Genomic DNA, 26,622 nt, shown 5'->3' on the forward strand with positions numbered 1-26,622 from the left:
GTGCGTCCCCGCCTCCGGTCCTCTTCCGCGCGGACCTGCCGGTCCTGGCTCTGTCACCTCACAGTAGTCGTTGCTGGTGGCGGGTGTGGGGGCGCGGGTACCGCAGAGCAGCCTCTCCCCCGCCCCTCAGGCTGGGCTCAGGCTCGGTTCCCCCCACGCTCCTTCCGCTCCCCACCCTGGTCGGGTACGGGAAGGTCCTAGCCGCTGCCAGGTGTCAGAGGGACTTCCTGGCCGCCGCCGCCACGGTTACGGATGGAGCAGCCAAATCTCTATCCGGTGAAACTCTACGTGTACGACCTGTCCAAGGGCCTGGCCCGGCGGCTTAGCCCCATCATGCTGGGTGAGGGGGCTGTGGGCGGGCGGGAAGGAGGGCCCGGACGGCCGCCGAGATGGGGAGGCCTGGGCCAAGGCTCAGAGGGAGACGTGGGGCCCAGAGGATGGAGAAAAGCCGGAGAAGGAAAGTGTTTGAGGTTCGGGGCTCTATATATCCCGTTTGAATCCAGGGGGAAGGGATGGAGAGGAATCACGCCCTCCCCTATCTCTTCAGAGCCCCTTCAGCTGGGGGGGGGGGGTAAACCGGCGCTGGGTCCAGGGGGGTTCCCAGCTCGCCTAACGAACCCTCCAGCTCCTTCATCGACGCGGAGGTAGAAGATGCCTGCCGCGTGGTGCCCCTCGTGGTGAAGGAGACACTGCAGAAGAGAGCCTTTCCTCTGTGCCAAAAGGAAACTCTTTCTGCAATCTTTAGGGTAGGTGGGAAGAGAAAGCGAGAGCTACACAGGGACCCAATCATTGACCTTAGAAGTGATGAAGTCAGGTTTACTGGAGCCTGAACTCGAGAATTCCAGGTTCAGCCTGACAGTGTGGTATTGCTTTTGCCCAGATGGTAAGAAAGCAGTTCTAGGGGAGGATTGGATACTACTGTACTGTGGTGTTAGTAGGATTAGTAGGGGAAGTATTTCAGTTGTGTTCGATTAAACTACCTAACTGCCAGGAGAGAAAAATCAGTGTAGATCAAAGCTCATTATAACCAAAATGCCTTGTGTTTATAGAGATTGTCGGGTTACTGATTTCAGGTGATGTATGGCAGGAAAGATTCCAGAAATTGAAAATTGAACAGCTTTGGCAACATCCATTTGAATGAGTAATTTTTCCTGGCTTATGGAGTCATTAGAGAATGTTTTAGTTCATGTGCACAAGACAAGAGGGCAGCAGTCAAGTAAGCAAGTTACTATGAAGGGCATCTTTTCTCCTTAAGTTTCTAATGTGCTGTGTAGTGAGTTGAACTTAACCTATTAATCCTGGGCCAATGAGTGGTTCCTATATCATCTTCATCTCAGAACCTCCTAGGGTGCTTGTGAAAACAGAAAGATACCTTCATTTTCAACATATATTGTTAAATGGGAATAGAAGAAACAAAATTAGAACAGTTCTTTAAATATTCATGTGTGTGTTTAAAGCAAAGGGTATATGTAATTGCTTAGACAAATAATTATCTGAAAGAATGCAAAGAAATTGGTAACAGTTACAGCTTATGAAAAAGTGAACTTAAAACCAGAAGGCAGAAAAAAAAAAACCAGGAGGCAGACGTGGAAGAGTGACTTTGCTGTAACATTTTTGTACCCTTTTTTTTTTTTTTTTTTTTTGCATTTTCCCAAGCTGGAAACCGGGAGGCAGTCAGACAGACCCTGCATGCGCCCTGCTCTGCCCATCTGGGGCGTCACTCTGTTGCATCCAGAGCCACTCTAGCGCCTGAGGCAGAGGCCACAGAGCCATCCTCAGCACCCGGGCCATCTTTGCTCCAATGGAGCCCTGGCTGTGGGAGGGGAAGAGAGAGACAGAGAGGAAGGAGGGGGAGGGGTGGAGAAGCAGATGGGCGCTTCTCCTGTGTGCCCTGGCCGGGAATCAAACCCGGGACTCCTGCACGCCAGGCCGATGCTCTACCACTGAGCCAACCAGCCAGGGCCTGTACCTTTTGAATTGTATGCTACATATATGTATTATCTATTAAAAATAAGCAACGTTTTAAATATTGTATATGGATTCTAAAGCCTTGTCACCCAAGTACTAAATAAAACTCTTATGCAATTTTGATCCAAAAATCTGTATTTTTTAAAAGCTCCTCAGGTTCTGCTGGGGTAGCTCAGTTGGTTAGAGTGTCATCTGGATATGCCAAGGTTATGGGTTTGATTAACCAGTCAAGGTACATACAAGAATCAATCAATGAGCCCTGGCTGAATAGCTCAGTTGGTTACAGCATCATCCTGACATGCAAAGGTTGCCAGTTGGATCCTTGCCAGTTGGATACCCGGTCAGCACACATACAGAAACAGATTGATGTCTGTCTATCTCTCTCCCTATCCCTCCCTCACTCCCTCACTTCCTCCCTCCCCCTCTCTCTCTCTCTCTCTCAAAATCAATAAAGTGTTTTTGCCTGACCAGGTGGTGGCGCAGTGGATAAGGCATCGACCTGGGACGCTTAGGACCCAGGTTCGAAATCCCAGGGGTCGCAGGCCTGAGCATGGGATCATTGACATGACCTCATGGTCGCTGGCTTGAAGCCCAAGGTCGGTGGCTTGAGCAGGGAGTACTGGCTCCCCCACCCCCATCAAGGCACATACGGAGAAAGCAATCAGTGAACAACTAAAGTGCTGCAACTACAAACCGATGCTTCTCATCTCTCTCCTTTCCAGTCTGTGTCTCTGTCTCTCTTTCCCACGTCTCTCAGAAAAATAAATAAATAAAAGATTTTTTTTTTTAGATTATGAAAAAGCAAAGAATGAATGCATAAATAAGTGGAAATAAGTGGAATAACAGATTGATGATTCTGTCTCTCCCTCTCTCTAAAATCAATAAATAAAAATAAAAAAGCTCCTCAGGTAATTCTATGTATCTGAGCCTTTATTTGACAGGAGTTGGGCCTAGATTGTTAAAATTAGGCAAATCTAAAAGCAAAATTTTCAAAGTCACTGTTTGTGCTAGGTGCGTGTTAGCGTGTTACTAAGAGATTGATTACATCAGTCAAGTTCTAGCTAAACTTGGAATGGAGCCATTTGGTTAATTTGATCATAGTGAGGCATTAAATATTTCCTAGACCTCAAAATAAATGCCTCCCCATTTATACTGGATATATACATATATTTTTTGTTCTTTTACCTACTAGTTATTGATTTTAGCTGAAAAGGGCTTTATGGATTATTGCTTCAAGATTTATTCAGCAGCTATTTCTTGAGTGCCTACTGTGTGCTGTCCATGTGTTACACTTAACTAAGGATGATGTAATGAACGAAGATACTCTGTGTATCATGGAGCTATTTAGTGGGGAAGAAATTAAAAGTAAATAAGCAGGTCCTGGCCGGTTGGCTCAGTGGTAGAGTGTTGGCCCAGCCTGTGGAAGTCCCGGGTTTGATTCCCGGCCAGGGCACACAGGAGGAGCACCCATCTGCTTCTCCCCCCTCCCCCTTTTCCTTTCTCTCTTCCCCTCCCGCAGCCAAGGCTTAATAGGAGCAAAGTCACCCGCTGAGGATGACTCCATGGCCTCTGCCTCAGCACTAGAATAGCTCTGGTTGCAAAGGAGCAAAGCCCCAGATGGGTAAAGCATCTCCCCCTAGTGGGCTTGCCAGGTGGATTGCAGTCTGGCGCATGCGGGAGTCTGTCTGTCTGCCTCCCTGCTTCTCACTTCAGAAAAAAAAAGTGTTAAAAAAATCAATAAGCAAATAAAATAATAAAATATTGTGGTAAGTGCTGGGCTGTGCAGGAAGCAAATTGGGTGCCGAGAAAGAAAATAAGACCTGCCCTGGCCAGGTAATTCAGTTAGAGTGTCATCCTGCTAAGCCAAGGTTGTAGCTTCGACCCCAGGTCAATGAATGCATAAATAAGTGGAACAACAAATTGATCTCTCTCCTTTCTAAAATTAGTAAATAAAAAGAGCAAGACCTACTTTAAATAAGGGTTATCAGGAGTAGTGACTTTTAATCTGGGATTTAAAGATGAGGCAGAAGTAGCCAAATCTAATTCTCCTCTCCATTTTTTTTTCCATATTGCTTTTATGCCTTTTGCTAAAGTAATAAAGACAAAGTTATCCAGGATAATAGTTATTACTTTCTAGAGTTGAAAACTTACGGAAAATGGGCATTGTCTTACTGCTTCATCCCATCCGGACATCACTAACCTTAACGTTGGGTATGTCCCAGTTCTGTTAATAGCCATATATTGATTTCCCATTTCTAAATATATTTGAACCTTTAAAAAAAACAATTTGTTTCCCGATTTTAGCAAGACTTATAGAAGCATATTAATGACTAGCACCCATTGAGAACTTACTATATGCCAGACCGTTTCTTTTTTTCTGAGAACTTTGCATGTGTTATAATCTTTACCACAATTTTGTGGGATGGATCCTTTTTATTATCTCCAGTCTGACTTCCAGAGCTCATGTGCTCAGTCATGTTGCTATACCACCTCTCCTGTGTAATGTGTTCCCTTATAGTTGATGCAAAGTAGGTACCATGTCCATGTTTATAAAGATATCTTTGGCCAAGTGTTTCTAGTTTGGATAAGAACATGGGCTCAGTGTGTATGTGGCATTCCTAATCATAGATTTATGATCACCCCTCTTAGCCTTCATTTTCCCAAACTAAATTAGTATGCCTTCATCAGCAGTACTCTGTTATTCTTATTATGGCAGTTCCTTGTTATAGACCCCATCTAGCTCTATTACAGTCATGATTGTACTAGATACAGCCCAATGTAATTCTCTACTCTCCAGAAATGATGTAGACTTTGTCATTTTACCCTGTCTCCTAGTCTTCTGTCTCCTAGAATGCTTCCCAGAAAGTATTACTGTCATTCAATCACCACGTTTATTTTTCTCTCGCACATTTATTTTCTCTATAAGCTTATCTCAAAATTGTTCTCAGGTCTAAAAACTTATGGATATGGGTACGGCAAATATAAAGAAGGAAGTGGCCATGGTGGGCTGGATGTGTCAGAATGACTTCAGCAAGAACCTTGAGCTCTTGGAGCACAAGACTGTCTCATTCCTCTGTGGGTCCCCATTGGTCAGACAGAGCTGGTACTCAATAAATATTCAAAATCTTTAGTGATTATGCAGTTTCTTTTTATTTTTATGTGTTATTTATTGATTTTTAGAGAAAGAGGAAGGGATAGAGACAAAGGGAGAAACATTGTCTTGTTCCACTTATTCCTGCTGTCACTGGTTGATGCTTTGTTTTTTTAACATTCTTTTTTTTTGGGGGGGTGACAGAGAGAGGGACAGATAGGGACAGACAGATAGGAAGGGAAAGAGATGAGAAGCATCAATTCTTTGTTGCAGCACCTTAGTTCATTGATTGCTTTCTCATATGTGCCTTGACGGGGGGGGGGGGACTACAGCAGAGCGAGTGACCCCTTGCTCAAGCCAGAGACCTTGGGCTCAAACTGGTGAGCTTTGCTCAAACCAGATGAGCCCACGCTCAAACTGGCAACCTCGGAGTCTCGAACCTGGGTCCTGCACGTCCCAGTCCAATGCTATATCCACTGCGCCACCACCTGGTCAGGCTCATTGGTTGATTCTTGTATGTGCCCTGACCAGGGATTGAACCCACAATCTTGATGTATCAGAACAATACTCTAGCCAACTGAGTTACCCAGCCAGGGCCTACCATGCAATTTCTTTTTCTTTATTTATTTTTTATTTTTTTATTTTTTATCATGCAACTTCTTTATGACAAACTGAAAACTAGTGTGGCTTACAAGGCCCTTTGTGACCCAGCTCCTGCTTCTCTTTCTGCCCTCACCTGTATATATACTGAACACAGTGCTGTGATCCTTTCTTAGCTGGGTTCCACAGAGAATTAAGCCCTAGAGGACATAATTTTAGCGACTATTTTCTCATTCTCCCAATAACTACCATGGGCATTAGCCCTCGATTCTCTCGCAGAACCGTAGCGGAGAAAGGTGCACCCTACCAGGACTGAACCAGGTTAGTTCTTGTTCACCTCTAGTCTTTTTTAATTTTTTCGAAGTTAGAAGCGGGGAGGCAGTCAGACAGACTCCTGCATGCGCCCGACTGGGATCCACCCGGCCTGCCCAACAGGGGATGATGCTCTGCCCATCTGGGGCCTTGTACCATTGCTGCCAGAGCCATTCTAGCACCTGAAGCGGAAGCCATGGAGCCGTCCTCAGCACCCGAGCCAACTTTGCTCCAATGGATCCTTGGCTGTGGGAGGGGAAGAGAGAGATAAAGAGAAAGGAGAGGGGGAAGGGTGGAGAAGCAGATGGGTGCTTTTCCTGTATGCCCTGAGAAGGAATTGAACCCGGGAGTTCTACATGCCAGGCCAATACTCTACTGCTGAACCAGCCGGCCAGGGCCACCTCTAGGCTTTTTAAAGGCTGTGTGTCCCCTGCCAGGGATACTTTTCTTTCCCTGTCTTGTGGCCTGGCTAACTTATACTCAAATCTCAACTAAAATGTCACTTCTTCCAAGAAACTTTTCCTAAACAACACCCTTCAAATCTTGGTCATCTGTTCCTCTTATATGCTGATAACATTCTGTATTCTCCTTTAACAGTATTTATTATTTTATCTTATTTTATAATTGCTTGTTTTCTCATCTTTCTCCACACCCATCCCAATGGGACTAGAAGCTCCATTGGGGGCAAGCACTTTTCATTGTATACCCAGACTGTTGGCATTCAGTACATACAAGCTGAGTGAATGGTGGGATGTTGTACACCTACCTGAAAGCATTGCTACAAGGGCTGACTGATGAAAACAAGCAGTGATCAAGAGGGAACCCTGTCAGTACTGAGGAAAAGAACTCCTACGTCAGTTTTTTGTTAGTTTGTTTTTTTTAAGATTTTATTTATTGATTTTAGAGAGAGAGGTGGGACAGGGGTGAGCGGGAAGCATCAACTCATAGTTACTTTTCATATGTGCCTTGGCCAGGCAAGCCTAGGGTTTTGAACCGGCAACCTCAGTATCCCAGGTTGGTCTTTTATCCACTGCACCACCACAGGTTAGATACACATCAGTTATTTTTATGCTAGAATAGAATCCTGTACTGACTCCAAGAAATCCTAGTAATAAAGTCTTAAGTAGTTTTAAATCTACCTTTTTTGCCTGACCTGTGGTGGTGCAGTGGATAAAAGCGTTGACCTGGAACACTGAGGTCGCCGGTTCGAAAACCTCAGGCTTGCCTGGTCAAGGCACATATGGGAGTTGATGCTTCCTGCTCCTCCCTCTGTTCTTTCTATCTCTTTCCTCGCTCTGTCTGTCTGTCTCTCTCTCTCTCTCTGTGTGTGTGTCTCCTCTCTCTAAAAAGATGAATAAATAAAATGTAAAAAAATAAATAAATTGTAAATCTACCTTTTTTTTCCCAGTATTAAAGTGCCCTCTCAGTTTTTTGTTTTTCTTTACAGAGACAGAGAAAGAGTCAGAGAGAGGGACAGACAGACAGGAACTGAGAGATGAGAAGCATCAATCATTAGTTTTTCGTTGCATATTGAGACACCTTAGTTGTTCATTGATTGCTTTCTCATTTGTGCCTTGACCGTGGGCCTTCAGCAGACCGAGTAACCCCTTGCTCAAGCCAGTGACCTTGAGTCCAAGCCGGTGAGCTTTTGCTCAAACCAGATGAGCCCGCGCTCAAGCTGGTGACCTCGGGGTCTCGAACCTGGGTTCTCTGCATCCCAGTCCAACGCTCTGTCCACTGCACCACCGTGTGGTCAGGCTGCCCTCTCAGTTTTTAACAATGGATTGCATTTGAAATTGTGATAACCTTTCTCTGCCTAAAAGATAAGGCTCTACTGCCAATAGGATGTTTTTACAATATTCTTTTTACAGAGACCCACTTATGTTATGCACATCTCCTCTTTTTTCCACCTAGATTCGATATTTATCCAGTGTTCCCAGAGGAGAATAAGCTGATTTTTAAAGTTAATATTAACCCCTTCACATTGCTGGTAATCTGGCAAATTACTGAACTAACCCAGCTGATTAAAAAACTGCCAACTAGCTAATACAGTTCAGTGGATCCGAGCGTCTGCCCCAGGCACTGAGGATAGCTCAGTTGATTCTAGCATTCAAGATGGGTTTGCCAGGTGGTTCCCGGTTGGGGCACATGCAGGAGTCTGTCTCACTATCTCTGTGCCTATCACTTAAAAATAAATAAAATAAAATAAATAAATTTTAACAATGAGACACTGCCAGCTAAAAACACTTTGTCGTTAGGGGAGGAATCTTTGAGATGAGCTGGAGCTACATTTTTTTTTTTTTTTTCCCATTTTTCTGAAGCTGGAAACAGGGAGAGACAGTCAGACAGACTCCCGCATGCGCCCGACCGGGATCCACCCGGCACGCCCACCAAGGGCGACGCTCTGCCCACCAGGGGGCGACGCTCTGCCCATCCTGGGCGTCGCCATATTGCGACCAGAGCCACTCTAGCGCCTGAGGCAGAGGCCACAGAGCCATCCCCAGCGCCCGGGCCATCTTTGCTCCAATGGAGCCTTGGCTGCGGGAGGGGAAGAGAGAGACAGAGAGGAAAGCGCGGCGGAGGGGTGGAGAAGCAAATGGGCGCTTCTCCTGTGTGCCCTGGCCGGGAATCGAACCCGGGTCCTCCGCACGCTAGGCCGACGCTCTACCGCTGAGCCAACCGGCCAGGGCTGGAGCTACATTTGATTTATACCGATCAGCTAATGCTGCTGCTCCAGCCCCTGGAGCCCCATCATCATCGTCCACTTTATGCTTATTGATAGACACTTGTTTAGCACCAGTAGTATACTAACTGCTGATCTTGAGCATATCTTACAACCAGCATGTATGTCTATCTGCACAAGCTCCATCTATCTTAATTGATGAGGTAGATGGAGTAGTTTCTCTTTGACCTTCATATACTCATTTTACTCTTACAATCAATAGAAAGTTGACTAGTGAGGACCTTGCTTTTTCTGTTATTGATGATGAAAAACAAGGCTAATATTTATGACTTCCACTTGATTTCATATGCATACTTCATAGGCCTCAAAATAAGTGTATTGGCTATGCTAACAAACTTGGAGACATGCAGCCATCCTGACCCACCTGCTCTCCAGCTTGCTGAGGAAGTCCTAGTGGGAAAATAATCTGTTTTTGTAATGTGCTAATATCCACTGAGCCTAATTCATTGTCTCAAAATGGCCTTGTGCCATAATTTATCTTAAACCACCACCTCCTACTCACCTACCCTCACCCAGTCTAGCTGAAAAGTGAAGGATCAGTCCAGTCCTGCTTTCTGTTGCCTGTCACCCCATGAAGGAGGCTATGGCCCTCATTCTTGCCCTCCTTAGAGCAGGCTGCCAAGAAACTACCCTTAGGTTTCTTTCTGAGCTACTCTATTAAGTACATCATCATAACTTGCTTTTTTTCCTGTTTTTATGCTGGACAAACCATGCATCTTTGCTTATAAAATGATGTTAGTAAATATTTGCCCTACTTTTCCATGTACAGATGGGTGAGAATAAAAAGATTGCCTGACCTGTCTGTGGTGGCACAGTGGATATAAAGCCTTAACCTGGAATGCTGAGGTTTCCTGTTCAAAACCCTGAGCTTGCCCAGTCAAGGCCCATATGAGAAGCAACTACTATCTTCCTGTTCCTTATCTTTATTTCTACTATCTTCCTGCTCCTTGTCCCCTTTTCTCTCTCTCCTCTCTCTAAAATAAAAAACAAGCCCTGGCCGGTTGGCTCAGCGGTAGAGCGTCGGCCTAGCGTGCGGAGGACCCGGGTTTGATTCCTGGCCAGGGTACATAGGAGAAGCGCCCATTTGCTTCTCCACCCCTCCGCCGCGCCTTCCTCTCTTCCCCTCCCGCAGCCAAGGCTCCATTGGAGCAAAGATGGCCCGGGCGCTGGGGATGGCTCTGTGGCCTCTGCCCCAGGTGCTAGAGTGGCTCTGGTCGCAACATGGCGATGCCCAGGATGGGCAGAGCATTGCCCCCTGGTGGGCAGAGCTTCGCCCCATGGTGGGCGTGCCGGGTGGATCCCGGTCGGGCACATGCGGGAGCCTAACTGTCTCTCCCTGTTTCCAGCTTCAGAAAAATGAAAAAAATAATAATAATAAATAAATAAATAAAATAAAAAACTAGAATCTTAAAAAAAGAGAGAGAGAGAATATAACTATGAAGTGCTTTAAATTAAAAGATAGTAAATCCACTCAATCCATTTTAAATATTACTGGCTCCACATGTTTGGCAGATGGGTGAATAAATGAAAGAATGACTCAGAGGATCTTTTCTTCTATAGTCCCTGTTACCATTCTATAATGGATGAGATCTTGGGTGTTCCTTGATATAGTTGAATAAGGAGGAAGCGTCACATCTAGTTTACAGGCAAATTTAGTGATAATACTGAGACTATCAAGAGAATAAAGGAGGATTTGTATCTTACAACTTTTGACTTGTTTTTCCGTTGTAAATTAACTGACAGCATGGTCTTTGAGGCCCCTCTCCAAAACTCCATTCTTTTAGTAAGACTGAGTTAGAACTGATGTATCTGCCCAGCTCTCTTCCTGGTCATTGGGCACAGGCATCTGAGAGGGCAATAGCTAACACAGAATGCAGTATGCCAAGATTGCAAACTTATCTGACTAACAAGCTAGGGCAGCTGAGATTGGGTTAAGAACTTTGGCCTCTATAGCACTGTGTGTCAACCAACAGAGTTAACAAACCAGAATACTTCATCCCAACAGATGGGAATCCAGCACCTGCATTCCAAGTATTTTGCTAGGTACTGGATTTACAAAGATGCATAACAAACTTCTCTGTCTTTGAGCCAGTTATAGTCTAATGGGGAAGAAAGACACAAAAATAGGTAGTTTTAATACCAAGGTGCTATGAGACTAGCCATAAAACTTTCAAATTCTAAAGCCTGAAGGAAATGAGTGAGCCTTTTTTAGGCACGTGTTTATATGCCAGGCACTGTGCATATTTCATGTATCATATTATGTTTTCCTTTTTTTTTTTTTAACAGAGTCAGAGAGTCAAAGAGAGGGATAGATAGGAACAGATAGGAACGGAGAGAGATGAGAAGCATCAATCATCAGTTTTTCATTGCAACACCTTAGTTGTTCATTGATTGCTTTCTCATATGTGTCTTGACTGTGGGCCTTCAGCAGACCGAGTAACCCCCTTGCTGAAGCCAGCGACCTTAGGTCCAAGCTGGTGAGCTTTGCTCAAACCAGATGAGCCCGCGCTCAAGCTGGCAACCTCAGAATCTCGAACCTGGGTCCTCCGCATCCCAGTCCAACACTTTATCCACTGCGCCACCACCTGGTCAAGCTATGTTTTCCTTTTTCTTAACAGAATAGGAAACTAACGTTTAAACAGTCCTGTCTAGTAGAACTTTTTTATTTCTTGATTTTAGAGAGAGAGAGAGAAACATTGATTTGTTGTTCTACTTATTTATATTTATTCATTGTTTAATTCTTGTATGTGCCCTAACTGGGGATCAAACCTGCAACCTTGTCGTATCAGGACAACACTAGCCAACTGAGATACCCTGGTCAGGGTGAGAACTTTCTGCAATGATGGAAATGTTTATATCTTTACTGTCTATCCATAACCACTCGCCACATGTGTCTGTTGAGTACTTGAAATATGGTAGTAAAACAGGAACTAGTCACATGTGGTCAGTGACTACCATATTGAACAACTCAGGCTTAGAAAAGTTCTTAACTTTTACAAGGTTCTGTGAGATCTGGTCCTCCGTTGCCTCTGTTCATCTCCTACTTTTCTCTTCCTTACCCCTCCCCCACTCCAGACACACTCCAGATACACTTGGCCTGTCCCACTTCTGCATAGCTCCTTTCTTTGTCTCCTTCAGGTCTTTACTCAAATGTCACCCTAGCCATCCCTGAAACTCTCAGTCTCCCTTATCCTGCTCCTATATCACTCATTGTTGCTAACATAATGTATTATGTTCATTATTATTATAACTTGTTGATTCCCCTCCCCCACCCCATAAGTGCCATGCAGGTTTTTTTGGGATTTTTTTTTTTTGTATTTTTCTGAAGTTGGAAACGGGGAGGCAGTCAGACAGACTCCCGCATGTGCCCGACTGGGATCCACCCGGCATGCCCACCAGGGGGCGATGCTCTGCCCATCTGGGGCATTGCTCTGTTGCAACCAGAGCCATTCTAGCGCCTGAGGCAGAGGCCATGGAGCCATCCTCAGCGCCCGGGCCAACTTTGCTCCAGTGGAGCCTCGGCTGTGAGAGGGGAAGAGAGAGACAGAGAGGAAGGAGAGGTGGAGGGGTGGAGAAGCAAATGGGCGCCTCTCCTGTGTGTCCTGGCCAGGAATCAAACCCAGGATTCCTGCACGCCAGGCCAACGCTCTACCACTGAGCCACCTGGCCAGGGACGATATATATATTCTTGTCTCTTCTGTTTACCAGTGTATCTCTAGTGCCTGAAATATAGTAGGCACTAAGTAAACATTAGTTCACTAATAGAACTGGTAGGATTCAGACCTGGCCTGTCCATACCAGAACCTGTATTCTTATTCACTACACTGTACTTGCTCTTATGAGTGTAGTGTTCCTCCCAAATGGAATGAAAGAAGGAACAGGCAAAAGAAAACAGTATCCTTAATCAGTCCAGTTTTACTGCACTATTACATGTTGTAGGGCCAGGAGCCGCTGTCGTGGCCATTCACATGCAGGTTCGCATTTGATTCAGATAGTGGGTAAAGAAACAACGGAGCCAAAAACTGATGGGCCATCACCTTTAATCCTAGCTTGTACCCGGCAGGCAAGTAAAAACACACACTGAGCTCCAAAACCCACTCATTCAGTGCTCACAAAGCTACTGACTTATCTGAGTTTCCTAGAATCAAAGGTTTCTAGCTCATCAGCCTTATTCACCTCTGTTCCCCATCTCCTTCCTTCTCCCTGCACAAACTCTGCACAAACTGGCTTTTCCTTCAGCACTCTGCCATCTTGGCTGCTTCTCCTGTCCTCCCCCATGTGGCCTTTCTCTGTTCTCCTCTCTAATGCTAATCTCAGGAACCGAGAGAGCAAGCTCCCAGTCTGCCCCCATTTTATAGTGTAGAAATCAAAATCTTTAATCCAATATACAAAATAGGGAAGTCTCTAATACAAAGTCACTTATCTGAGGCATGATGGGATTGTACCACCCCACATCAAAAAGGGTGGGAAAGGCTTAGTCTTAAAACCAAGCCCCAGGCTAAAGGATCCAGCCTGCCCACAGCCGGTCCCCAACACACATTAATATCACCTGGGCAATGGGCTTCTACATGGGCAGCGCTCACATCTTTAACAAAGTGAGCATAATATATTTTATCTGCCCAACACCTGTCTTCAAGGAAATCAACAGTTTGCTGCCATTTAGACAACAAGCTGTTTTATAAATGGCAGTCCAAAAGAGTACATCAGCTCTATTTAAAACGCAATGTTCCCTGGCCAATTGGCTCAGTGGTAGTGTCGGCTCAGTGTGCTGGGTTCAATTACCGGTCAGGGCACATAGTAGAAGTGCCCATCTGCTTCTCTACTTCTGCCCCTCTAGCGTCTCTCTCTCTCTCTCTTCTCCTCCCCCTATCCTCCTGCAGCCAAAACTCGATTAGAGCAAGTTGGCCCCAGGCACTAAGGATGCCTCAGGCGCTAAAAAAAACGCAATGTTAATCTCCTCATTTACACATAATAAACTGGAAGGAGGAAACTTATTGGTCTTCTAGAGTCAGTTGGAAAGGATGAGAATCCAAGCCACTTTATTTTATAGCCCCCGTAAGCCAATATTTGAAGATGCTTGTCCTAAATGGGTTACCACTGCTCTTTGGCATCCACCAATTTTCTGATCCACCTCTCTGTAATTTTAGCTCAATTTGAATAAGTGCAGTGCCTGCCCCACAGTCTTTAGGGGCTGCCCCAGAAACCCCAGGCCAGAACCCCTGTGTCTATTTGTGATCTTGTAGGCCAGATCAGCAGATCTCTTGAGGAGCCAACTGGCCTCTGGAGCTGGAAGAGATGCAGAAGAACTCTGTTACATTTATTTTCCTTTGTTATTTCATTTAGCCTTGTAACAGTAGCAGCAAAGAATGAAATGTTTGTGTGTAAAAATAGATGCAGCATCTCATATTAGTTCACTGGTGAAATCTGTTCTTGGCTCTTACCCACCAATCCCAAAGTCAAATTTTATTTCTCTTTTGGAGATTTTTACCCTTTTCCCCAAGGAGGGCAGTATACCTAATAGTAGTCTCCATTTACCAAACTTCTGTGTATCAGACACTGGTGCTTTTATACATTACCATTACTGGTCACAACTGTACTGAAGAAACAGGCTCAGAGAGGTTGAGTGAATTTGCTTAGATCCACCACTAGCAAGAAGAAAAGCTAAGATCTCAACCTATTGTACTCTTTTTAAAAAAGATTTTATTTATTCATATTAGAGAGAGGAGAAAGAGGCAGGGGAGGAGCCGGAAGCATCAACTTGTAGTTGCTTCCCATATGTGCCTTGCCAGGCATCAACCTATTGTACTCTTTTTTTTTCTTTTTTTTTAATATTTTATTGATTGATTTTTAGAGAGAGAGGAGTGAGAGAGAGAGAGAGAGAAGGGGGAGGAGCAGGAAGCAAAAACTCCCATATGTGCCTTGACCAGACAAGCCCAAGGTTTTGAACTAGCAACCTCATTGTTCCAGGTTGATGCTTTATCTATTGCGCCACTACAGGTCAGGCAACCTATTGTACTCTTAACCGCTGAACCATCAGTAGGTTATCTGGAAGGAGCTATGGTTTCTATCCCATTTAAAATGTTTTCTTTTTTTTTTTGCCTGACCTGTGGTGGGCAGTGGATAAAGTGTTGACCTGGAAACGCTGACTTCACCAGTTTGAAACCCTGGGCTTGCCTGGTCAAGGCACATATGGGAGTTGATGCTTCCTGCTCCTCCCCCCCCCTTTCTCTCTTTCTCTCTCTCTCTCTCCTCTCTAAAATGAATAAATAAAATCTAAAACAACAAACAAAAAGCATTTATTTATTGATTTTAGCAAGAGAGGAAGGGAGAGAGAGAGAGAGACAGGAACATTGAGGTATTCCTGTATGTGCCCTAACCAGGAATCAAACTGGCAACCTCTGGGCTTCAGGATGACATTAACCAACTGAGCTATCTGACCAGGGCAACTTACTTTTTTTTTTTTTTTTTTTTTTTTTACAGAGAGTCAGAGAGAGGGTCAGACAGGGACAGACAGACAGGAAAGGAGAGATGAGAAGCATCAATCATTAGTTTTTCGTTGCTCATTGTGACACCTTAGTTGTTCATTGATTGCTTTCTCATATGTGCCTTGACCGTGGGCCTTCAGCAGACCGAGTAACCCCTTGCTCGAGCCAGTGACCTTGGGTCCAAGCCGGTGAGCTTTGCTCAAACCAGATGAGCCCGCGCTCAAGCTGGCGACCTCGAGGTCTCGAACCTGGGTCCTCTGCATCCCAGTCCGACGCTCTATCCACTGCGCCACCGCCTGGTCAGGCTTACTTTTTTTTTAAACATTGATTTGTTGGTCCACTTATTTATGCATTCATTGGTTGATTCTTTTGTATGTGCCCTACCCGGGGATCGAACCTGCAACTTTGTATTGGGAGGACGCTCTAACCAACTGTGCTACTTGGCCAAGGCTTTTTTCAACTTAACACAACATACCTCTGTTGCGACCTAAAGACCATACTGCAGGAGAATTAGATTCATAGAAAGTTCCTCCAGAGCTTGATAATGGGTTACTCTGGGTTTAAGTGACTTCTGACTCAGACTAGGAGGCCATTTAGTTTAGTCCCAAGTGGCTAAATCTCTTCTTTTCTCCACAGGGAAACAACTGGAAGGCATCTGGTAAGTTGGGTGGGACTCCTTACGTTGACTGGTTTATGAAACAAAGCTGTACCTCTGTGGCTTCCAGCTTGAAACCTAACTCTCCATATTGTAAATCTTCAAGTTGTAATGCAGTGGTTCTCAACCAGGGAATATTTTGTGCCCCCTTCCCCCGGGTCATTTAGCAGTGCCTGGAGACATTTTTGGTGGGTGGGTGGAGGCCAAGGAGGCTACAATGCACAGGACAGCACTCTGCAACAAAGTATTATTCAGCTAAAAATGGCAATGGGGCTGAGATTGAGAAACCTTGTTCTAAAGAAAGGCAGAATGATGTCCTGCCTCCTGCTGAAGGTTTCTAATTACAGAAGTCTCCAGGCCCCACATGTCTGTCTGTCTGTCTGTCTTAAAACACTACTACTGTGGTCTCTCACTACTGGACCCATCCCTGTCAGACAGCAAGATGGTGGCTGAGCTCTCAGTTCCATTTATGAGCAAACCATAGGTCAGTATTCGGTCTTGACTCCTGGACCCTGCTGACAGTGGATTGATCAGAATGACCCTTTGCTTTGTTTTACTTGAACCAAATAATATGGATACATTCACCTGAAACAGGTCTACACTTCACATCATCTGGTCTTCCCCTCAGTATTGGTCCAGGTGAACTGCTCCTATAAAAAGCCTGGAAGGTCTGCAGTCTTTATTTCAGTAATTGATTTGTCAATCTTAGGGTGAGTCTCTAGGGACTCTCCTCATGTGATCTACAGCAGTGGTTCTCAATGGGGACAGTTCTGAGACATTTGGTAATGTCTGGAGACATGTTTGGTTGTCAGGACTGAGGGATGGGAGTGCTGAAGAGTGGGATGCTGCGAACATCCTGTACGACACAGGGCAGCCTTCCACAGCAAATAATCATCCAGCCCCAATGTCAATATGGGCAAAGTTTAGACACCCTAATCTATTGTATTTATCTTGCCTTTGTTTGGTTAGTTTTATAAAGCACTTGACCACAGTCATCTCCTTGGGCAGAAACGATTCTCACTGCAGTGTGGTGATTACTTTTTCTCAGGCTGGCTTTAAGTTTCCTGGCTTATTCTGTCCCTTCTCTGCATTGCAGGCACACTTCCATAGTTGTACACAAGGATGAGTTCTTCTTCGGCAGTGGCGGTATCTCCAGCTGCCCCCCGGTGAGTGTCTTTCCCCACACCCTGTCCTGCACTCTCAGGGTCCTGGGGCTTCCCAGATACCAGCAGCTGGCCGCAACTCTGTGTGTTCTGGCTTCTAGCCCAGTGTGTGTAGGCCTGGCATAGTTCCTTGTAGCTACCTTAAGACTCAGCTCAAGAAAACCCTTCCCAGAGCTTCCAGCCAATTGCTCTCCTCTCTGCTCCCATGGCAGTTTTGGGTCCCTCTTTATTACACTGAGCATGTTATGGTGAGATGAACTGAGACTGTGTCTCACTCTTCTGTCCCTCTGACCAGCGCCATGCCTCGCTCATGGTATGAACTCAGCCAGTGTGAAGTGGAGCACGATGGCTTTGAGAGGTGAAGTGAGTTGCCCAAAGTTACACAGCCATAAGTGGCACCAGTATTAAAACTCAGGGATCTCCAACTCTAAAACAAAAGCCATTTTCCCAAATATTTCTATCTAAGCTACCTAAGTATTGTCACAGGAGATACTCAAAGACCACATAGCCATTCATTTTGATACTCATAAATGGGAAGTCATTCTTGGTTTCTTTTCCCTGGTGCCCCACCTCCTATAACAAATCTTTCGTAAAGCCTAGTCAGTTCCACCTTCTAAATCAGCCTCTCTTCACCTGTCCCCATTTCTCCAGAGCTTTCCCCTTAACCCAGGCCACCTGTGTCGAGCCTGGACCGCAGCAGCGCATGCGCTCTTGTTCATCAGTCAGTTCTCCACCTGGGAAGCATAGTGACCTTTTCAAAATGAAAATCTGACCATGGCATTCCGTGACTTAAGTCAGAACTCTCGCCATTGCTCTGGGAACGAAAAGCAAAATGCTCAGTGTGACCTCCAAGGCCCTAATTGGTCTTGGTCTCCTGCTCTGAGTGGTCTCTTTTCAAGTCATGCCCTGGTCCGCCGCTCTCTTCTCACTCCTTGAACACACTCTGGATGTTTGAACGTGTCCTGACTTCAGTCCACCTCCCTAATCCTTCACCTTATGATGCTTCTCCATCCTTCCAATTTGAGCTCAATGTCAATTTTCTCGGGCAAGTCTTCCCTGACCCTTCAGATGAGGACAGTTCCCTGTCATATGTACTACCATTCTAGACTTTTCCAGCAAGACCCTATTGCTGCTCGTAATAATACACTGGTTTATGGGATTATTTTGTCTGCCTTCCCTGCTAGACTATAATAAGCTCCTGAGGGCAAGAATCTCATCTCTTTTGTCCACATCACACCCCCGGTGCCTAGCATAAGGCCTGGCACATAGTAAGTTCTCAATACATATTTGTTATATGAATGATAATAGGGGGGTTGAATGGTGACCTTTTAGTCTCTTGTAACTCTGAGATAATTTTTCTCTGGCTACCATGATCCTCCTGCTCACCATGCTTTCCTTCCCCAGTGCCTGGAACAGCGTCAGGCATGTAGTCGGTGCTCACTGCTGTTGCACAAGTTCATGGTCTTTGCAGGGAGCTCTGCGCTAGAGTGCTCTCCCTTTTCCCCAGCTCACTCCTAGCTCTGTCCTCCCCAGTGCTCCTTTGCTTCCCCCTTGGCTGGTTTCCCCACCAGCCTCATCACTCCCTTAGTCAGCTGTGGCAGTCTGTTAACCCATGACTAAGGACTTTCTGTGGACCTTTCAGGGGCCATTAACCCCCTTCTTGGCTGGGGAACCCTTTCAGCATCATTAGATTATTCTTACAAACCATAGAAGAACTGAATTGTGGAAATATTTACCAGCCTGCCAGATTTCAAACAGTCTTTCACATTTTACTAGCATTCAAGATATCAGATGTGTCACTAGAAACACAGGCTGCTTACCTTATGAACATAGGCGTAGTAAGATAACCTGTCAAGCCTGACCTGTGGTGGCACAGTGGATAAAGCGTCGACCTGGACTGCTGAGGTCGCCGGTTCGAAACCCTGGGCTTGTTCAGTCAGGGCACATATGGGAGTTGATGCTTCTTGCTCCTCCCCCTTCTCTCTCTCTCTCTCTCTCTCTCTCTCTCTCTCTCTCCCCCCCCCTCTCTCTCTCACCTCTAAAATGAATAAATAAAAATAATTAAAAAAAAAAAAAGATGGCCTGTCAGGTGGGAGTCATTTCAAGTTGTCCTGCTCCGCCCCCATGATCAGGAATGTTGGGGGCAAAGGAAGACTTAAGAATTTAGGTTTCTATCTTTTTTTAATATTTTTTTCTTATTGATTTTAGAGAGAGAAAGGAAGGGAGGGAAAGAGAGAAACATCTTTTATTGTTCCACTTATTTATACATTCATTGGTTGAATCTTTTTTTTTTTTTTTTTTACAGAGAGAGAGAGTCAGAGAGAGGGGTAGATAGAGACAGACAGACAGGAACAAAGAGATGAGAAGCATAAATCATCAGTTTCTCGTTGTGGCACTTAAGTTGTTCATTGATTACTTTCTCGTATGTGCCTTGACCGTGGGACTACAGCAGACCGAGTAACCCCTTGTTCAAGCCAGCGACCTTGGGTCCAAGCTGGTGAGCCTTGCTCAAACCAGATGAGCCTGCGCTCAAACTGGCGACCTCAGGGTCTCGAACCTGGATCTTCCGCATCCCAGTTCGATGCACTATCCACTGCACCACCTGGTCAGGCTCATTGGTTGAATCTTGTATGTGCCCTGACAAGGGATTGAACCCACAACCCTGGTGCATCAGGATGATGCTCTAACCAACTGAGCTACCCGGTCAGGGCCTGGGTACTTATCTTTATCAACTGAATGGACAGCATCAGAAGTCTGATCTACATGAGATTCGGCTTCCTAGGGCCCACCAGAAACTAGAAGCTCAACTTCTTAGCTGTCTCTCTAGCACTGGCTATGAAAAGTCTCCAGGAAGTTCTAAGCCATTGTAGCCCTGTTACAAGTGGGAAATAACACTCTTTATCTGCCTTGGATGCTCTGAAAGTTAAAAGCTACTGGAACAGAGCATTTGTGATCTTCCATGGAAAAGCATATTAACAAAGTAATGGAGATGGTAATTTAATGATTTTCTTTCTTTCTTTGGGTTGGCTCTTTTAGGGAGGGACATTGCTTGGGCCCCCAGACTCTGTGGTTGATGTGGGGAACACAGAAGTCACAGAAGAAATCTTTCTGGAGTACCTGTCCTCCCTGGGGGAGTCTCTGTTCCGGTGAGTGGAGACAGGGGTGATGTTTAGTAGTATCTGTCTTCCCCACTAGATAATTTGCTCCCAGAGGGCAGCCACCAGGTCATATCTCCCAGAGCACTCAACACAGGTCTGGCCCAGTATTTTCTAAATAAATATGAAGAGAAGGCAGTTTTCCCACAGAAGACCTCAGCATTGCTCTGAGGCTGAGATTCCATCCCAGCAGACCTTCTGCTGAAACTTTGAGAAACTTTGATTCTTTCTGATTAAAATCAGCTCCTGCTCTTTCAGCAAATGCTGCTCTCAATCCACACTGGCCAAGTGTGTTGTCCTGAAAATAAACAGGATTTGTAGAGGGGTTAGGATAAAATACAAACTTGAGCAGATTTTCTCTTAAAGAGTCTTTAGTAGATTTCAGTAAGTGTTAAACTTTAATCCCAGAGGTCTGCTTTTGTGAATGTAAAGGTTCTGCTGAAACTGTAGAGGAGACTCATGTTTATATCCATCCTTGCCTTCAAAATCTGTTTTCAGTGAGGCAGACCACGCAGTCCTTTGGAGTGTGGGGGAGAAGAGAAACCACAGCCCTCAAATTCAGTTGTGCTCCCCTTCCATTACCTGGTTTGAGTTATTGCATACATGTACTTGCTGACTCATCTCTGTTCTCTAAACCTTTCTCACAATGTACAGAGGTGAGGCTTACAACCTCTTTGAACACAACTGCAACACCTTCAGCAATGAAGTGGCACAATTCCTGACCGGGCGGAAGATCCCTTCTTACATCACTGACCTTCCTTCTGAAGTTCTGTCCACGTAAGTGGCCTCTGTCTCTGCCCCTGCCTTTGAAATTCCCATTCACAGTCACTGCCATTCCTCTGCCCACGTCTGCCCTCCCCTGGTCTTGGCAGAATCCTCCCAAGCCAGGTGGACCCTGTCACAATGGCAGCTCTGAACACAGAAGGCCACTGTTTTTTCTACTTACTGATGTTCACCTGTTACTTTCACCGTACTTGGAGTTGGACCACTGTACCCTGGCCTCAGTACAATTGCAGAACTTAGAAACCCACTTGTACAGAATCCTGGCATCTGTCTTTCCCCAGTGCACATGAAGCATGCCACTCCCCAGAAGCACTTGCTTAAAATACAGTTTTAGATAATGGAGCAGAGAATAGGTCAGAGAAATAGGAGGGTGGCTTGTTGTCAGTCTTCCTTCCCCTGCTCTTTGACATCCTCAAAGACAGACTTCTAATTGCCCTAGTACCTTGTGGGCTATCATCCAGGCAGTGTTCCCTAAAAGGACACACACCCACCCAAAGCCATCACACCCCTCCCTTCCTCTGCTGTTGACTGTATTCAGGCAGCCTCTACCACTCCAGGACCATGTCCATTTGCTGATTCTTGACTCAGTTTCTCCTAAACTAGGGCCCTGTCCAACAGGGATCCTGGCAGGTTTAGCAGGCTCAGCAAGATGAGCTGTGTCTCACACCTGGGTACGAACCCCTCAGGAAAAAGTTGCATAGGAAACCAGGCTGCCGTGTCAAGTTGGTAAGGAAAGCCCCATCTCCCAGCACTGGCCCTGCCTTTCTTGGTAGGTGTGTTAAACCCACCACCTTACTAAAGGATCTAGGTTATGGGGCCCTAGCAAACTTGAATAGCTGGAATGTTACTATTTGATGAGTGGAGTCCCTGGGCTTGTCTGAATTAAGGTTTATATTTCTCAGTTTCATCTGTTTGTGCTTTGGAATATTTTATTCCCTTTGAACTTGGGGACAATTTTCAAAAATGGCACTATCCACTGAAGGGAAAAAACCCCGGTAACTGAGGTGTGTTTTGGGCCACCTGTTTTAAAGTTGAAGTAATCTTGGGACATCTCTAAGATACAGTATTTGCAGTGTTTTCTCCAGCTCAGCTCCTCTGAGAACAAATTGGGAGCCTTTACAAAGTGGCATTAGCACCTTTTTGACAACCTGCGTTTGTCACTTTTCTTGACTCTTCCCTGTATCCCTAGTAGACCTCAGTTCCTAGAGGAATCTCACTCCTGACTTTACCTTTTTCATGTCCTTTTTTTTAAACCCGAGCTTCCTCATTAAGCCATTTTTATCATCATGTACCATGAGAATTACAGAAACAAGTACAGAAAGTACAGGAAACTCTATTTCCCTATGTGTAACCAACCTGTTCAAGCAGCAGCAAACCTGGACCTAGAGGCAAAGGTAGTGAGAAGGTAGCATCTAGATACCTCGGGAGTCAGAACTCGGAGCAGGCTATTTGGAGAGCTCATCCATGGAAAGCCATGTGGGAGGAAGGTGAGAAAATGCAATGAGGTGACAGTGTTCTTCCTGGTGTGGTGGTACCACTGCACCAGTGACGAGCTAGGTGCACTGGCCAGTGCAGCAGCTACTCCCAAGGGCCCGCCCCAGCTCCTGTGTCTGTTTTCTCCGCAGCCCCTTCGGACAGGCCCTGCGGCCCCTCCTGGACTCCATCCAGATCCAGCCCCCCGGAGGGAGCACTGTGGGCCGACCCAATGGCCAGAGCTAACAGGACTGCATAGGACCACCCTGCCTCACCAGGGCTTTTCCTTTTTAAACAAAACAAACCCTACCAGATTTCTATTTTATAATTTTACATCAGAGCTAACAACCAGGGGACAGCTTTTTAAATTTCCCAGGGAAGGAGATCGTCAGGCTGCATGTAGGACAACGCTGCTGAGAAACAGAGCAGAACGCCATCCCTTCTAATAGTATTATACTAATTTATTAAGGCTGTCTTGTCTGTGACTTCACTTGTGATGCTGCTTCCTAAGTGTCCTCCACGCTCAAGAAAGTGATGGGGTTTGTTTAAGCAGAAAGCAGGAACCACAGTTTGGGGGAGCCCCAACCTAGAACCTCTTTCCAGAGAACGCCCATGCCCTACCCAGGTGAGTTTTACAACAGCCATGACCTGGAAGCAGTTCTCCCTAGCATTAAACAAACCAAAGGAGTTGATGTACTGGAGTCAGTTTCAGGATGACTCAGCTAAGCGAAGTGAACTCTAGCCACAACCTGTGCACCTTCCCTCGTCTACCCTAAGCAAGGCCATGGGCCAGAGCTGGAGCAGCCAGAGAAGCCTCAGGATCAAGGGAGAGTGACAGCAAGTGTCAGGCAGAGAAAACGGGATAAAGCCATTCCTCCTCCTTCCTAGACTGCAAACCTCTGACATCGATTTTGGAGACCCTGCCTTGCTGCCTACGGGCTGCTGTTTCTCAGCAAAGTTGAGCTGTCATAATTAATGAATTCTAGGCTGGAGCGGCAGAGACCCAAGCCTTTGTCTGCAAGTAATAATGTAGGTTATTTGCAATCCCTGTACTGTACCCACCCCACCGAGACCAATATGCAGTATTTGACTAGGGACTGAGAGGAAATGATTGTCTGCTCCAGGTAAATATCCCAGATACAGAAAGAATAATAATGCAGAATCAAAGTGGCAAGAAAATTTAGTTCTTTCTGATAGGAATTTGTACATTTTCCTAAATGTGTTGACTTTAAGGAAGCATGATTGGGGGTGTGCATGAGCATTTTCCTTATGAGCTGCTGCAAGAGCTTATAGGCAGGGAACAGTCTGGAAGTTTCTTAACTAGAGAGGCTTTCAGATTTCCTTTCTCCACTTAAGCCTCCCATTAAGGTAGCTTTTGAGGAAGGAAAGGCAGAGAGAGGACTCAGAGCTGCCAGGTACCTGAGTCACCCCAGCTCTGGCATTCTTGGGCCCCACCTGCTACTTCTCAGACTTGAATTATGTTGTCTGTCCTGGAGTCTGGCCTGCAGCAGGTGCCTTTCCTCTCCTAAGAGCTGCTACTCACCTCTGGCCTCATTTCCACCTGTTTCTGACATCAGCCATAGCAGTTGGAATCATCAGGGTCTCAGCTAGAGAGAAAGATGTTATTTTGCATTAGGGTCTGCCTGTGACCTGACCAGGGGCATATCCATGATAACCAGCTGTAATGTCAAGTGATATTTTGGAACTTTTAAGATTGGAGGCCAACCGATGAGCAGTTTAATTCTTCTCAAGGCACACTGATTTGCCAGAATGCATGGTAATGATACATTAGAGCAGAAACTAGCAGGGACTCTTATTTAATAATGACCCACTGGCAGAATGGACCATAGGGAGTGGGTGTCAGGCTGGGTTTCTCCCGGGAAGGCAGCATGGACCAGGTCATCACTATTCTTCCCACTTGGAGTTCTCTCCTTTTCCAGCTTGCCTTGCCCAGCCCTCTCTCTCTGTCAGACTCTTGCTCCAGACCTCTCTGTACACAGCTCTAGCCAGAGGGCACTGCGTTTCACAGGCTCCTTCTCTCACCTGTCCCATCTCTAGGCATAACTGCTTTCACGCCTCCCAGCAGTCACCTCCAGACCCAGGGCTGTACTGAGAAATCGCTCCCAAGAGACTTTGAGTCACTTGGTTTATTGAAAGTCCCCTTCATGCCCAGAAGCTATTTGTGCCAATTCCTGTGCCCCAGGTGAGAGACGGAGGGATCAATAAGCCAGTCTGCTCTGGAACCCTGCAGGAAAGCAAGCTCCCCCTCCCTCCCCCACCCAAGTTCCAGAGGCACTAATTTTGGGAGCCTGGGCTCAGGCTTGCCCCCCCCCCCCAACCCATCCTCACATTTCTCTGTCTCCCAGCTCCTCAGGGCATGTTCTTTGTGCCCAGCTAGCTCCACTCAGCGTGTGTGGGTGAGCAGAGTGACAAGTGAGCCATGTGTGTAATTGTGCATAGAGGTCCACTGGTTTAAAGGGACAGGGAAGGAGAAGGGATGAGGCCGGCAACCCCTCCCAGAAATAAAGCTTGTACCTTTGAGATTCCTTTTTGGCCTTGAAATTAAACTAATAACTATCTAGTACAGAGGTGTTTGCTGGTTTTTTTTAATGTTTTTTCTAATGCAATAAACTCACTTCTGCTTGCCTCATTTGTGTCATGCTTGAAGGCCTGGTGTGTGTCCAACATGAAGAAATCCTGGCTTCTCCATCTGTCTCCCTCAAATTTGACTTTGGCCCTGGCCGGATGGCTCAGTGGTAGAGTGTCGGCCTGGCGTGCAGAAGTCCTGGGTTCGATTCCCGGCCAGGGCACACAGGAGAAGCGCCCATCTGCTTCTCCACCCCTCCCCCTCTCCTTCCTCTCTGTCTCTCTCTTCCCCTCCCGCAGCCGAGGCTCCATTGGAGCAAAGATGGCCCGGGTGCTGGGGATGGCTCCTTGGCCTCTGCCCCAGGTGCTAGAGTGGCTCTGGTCGCGGCAGAGCGTCGCCCCCTGGTGGGCGTGCCGAGTGGATCCTGGTCGGGCGCATGTGGGAGCTAACTGTCTCTCCCCGTTTCTAGCTTTGGAAAAATACAAAAAAAAAAAATTGACTTTGCTGAGTCTGGTTATGCTGCATTTGTTTGGTTGCAAGCTTTACAGATAAGAACTGATGATAGCCTGACCAGACAGTGGACTCAGGTTCAAAACCCCGAGGTCTCAGGCTTGAGCGCGGGCTCATCTGGTTTGAGCAAAGCTCACCAGCTTAAGCCCAAGGTCGCTGGCTTGAGCAAGGGGTCATTCACTCTGCTGTAGCCCCCCCCCCCCGCCCCGTCAAGGCACATATGAGAAAGCAATCAATAAACAACTAAAGTGCCACATGAAGAATTGATGTTTCTCATCTCTCTCCCTGTCTGTCCCTATCTGTCCCTCTCTTTCACTCTGTCTCTGTCAAAAATTAAAATTAAAATAAAGATTATATATATTTAGAAAGTATAGGCAACCAAGTGCAGTACAAAGATGAGAGGGAAAAGTCGCCTAAAATTCCATCATTCTGAGAGATGTTAGCATTTTGTGAACATCTTTGCAGATGTCCCTGTGGATTTGAAGACACATGCTAAACATGTGTGGTAACTGGCTTCATTCTTTCAACATATAGTGAGGCTCCAGCAAGGTAAGAGTAAGAACAGTAACAGATGTGTGCATGGCAGCAGGACCTTTTCTGGAGTGTGAGATGTGTGGTAGGGAAGGTTCCTGCCCAGGCTGCGGTTGTACCACAAGACCTATGTTTCCTCAGGCTCACATAGGGGCTTGGGCCTAAGAGAAGGCAAGCAAAGAAGCATGTAGGAATCTGACATATCCCAGATTGTGAGCCCTTGGCTACAAAGCCTGGCTGCTTTGGAAGGGGGCAGGGGTCTACAAGGTTGGTGGGGACCCCAGAGTCCCATGCAGAGATCTCTGTCTCACCACTTCCCGGGCTGAAAAGAGCAGGCAATGTCACGCTGCAGTGAGAGAGATGGACACCAGGTGGCACTGTTGACACCACCCGCGCGCGCCCCTCCCACCCCCATCCCAAGGCCCAGCCCACTGCCAAACTTGGCAGGTCACATGAGCATTCCCTGCTTCCTCCCACACATCTCAACCATTCCGTGGCCTCCAAAGAGCAACGGGGAAACATTTATCAAGGCCCTTCTTGAATTTAACCCAGACCTCTCCAACCCC

General features: G+C 46.2%; 2 protein-coding genes across 2 annotated transcripts in view; one reads left to right on the forward strand and one right to left on the reverse strand.

Moving 5' to 3' along the window:
* Positions 1–25,014, forward strand: DESI1 (desumoylating isopeptidase 1). Its single transcript, XM_066256792.1, has 6 exons — positions 1–340; positions 15,836–15,857; positions 16,951–17,020; positions 20,054–20,163; positions 20,827–20,949; positions 22,581–25,014. The coding sequence occupies exons 1-6, from the start codon at positions 253–255 to the stop codon at positions 22,672–22,674; spliced, it is 507 nt and encodes a 168-aa protein (XP_066112889.1). The 5' UTR covers positions 1–252; the 3' UTR covers positions 22,675–25,014.
* Positions 1–26,622, reverse strand: part of XRCC6 (X-ray repair cross complementing 6) — a 62,179-nt gene that overhangs the window by 33,429 nt on the left and 2,128 nt on the right. The window lies entirely within an intron of this gene.

Source organism: Saccopteryx bilineata, chromosome 1 (genome assembly GCF_036850765.1).
Source record: "Saccopteryx bilineata isolate mSacBil1 chromosome 1, mSacBil1_pri_phased_curated, whole genome shotgun sequence".
NCBI lineage: Eukaryota > Metazoa > Chordata > Mammalia > Chiroptera > Emballonuridae > Saccopteryx > Saccopteryx bilineata.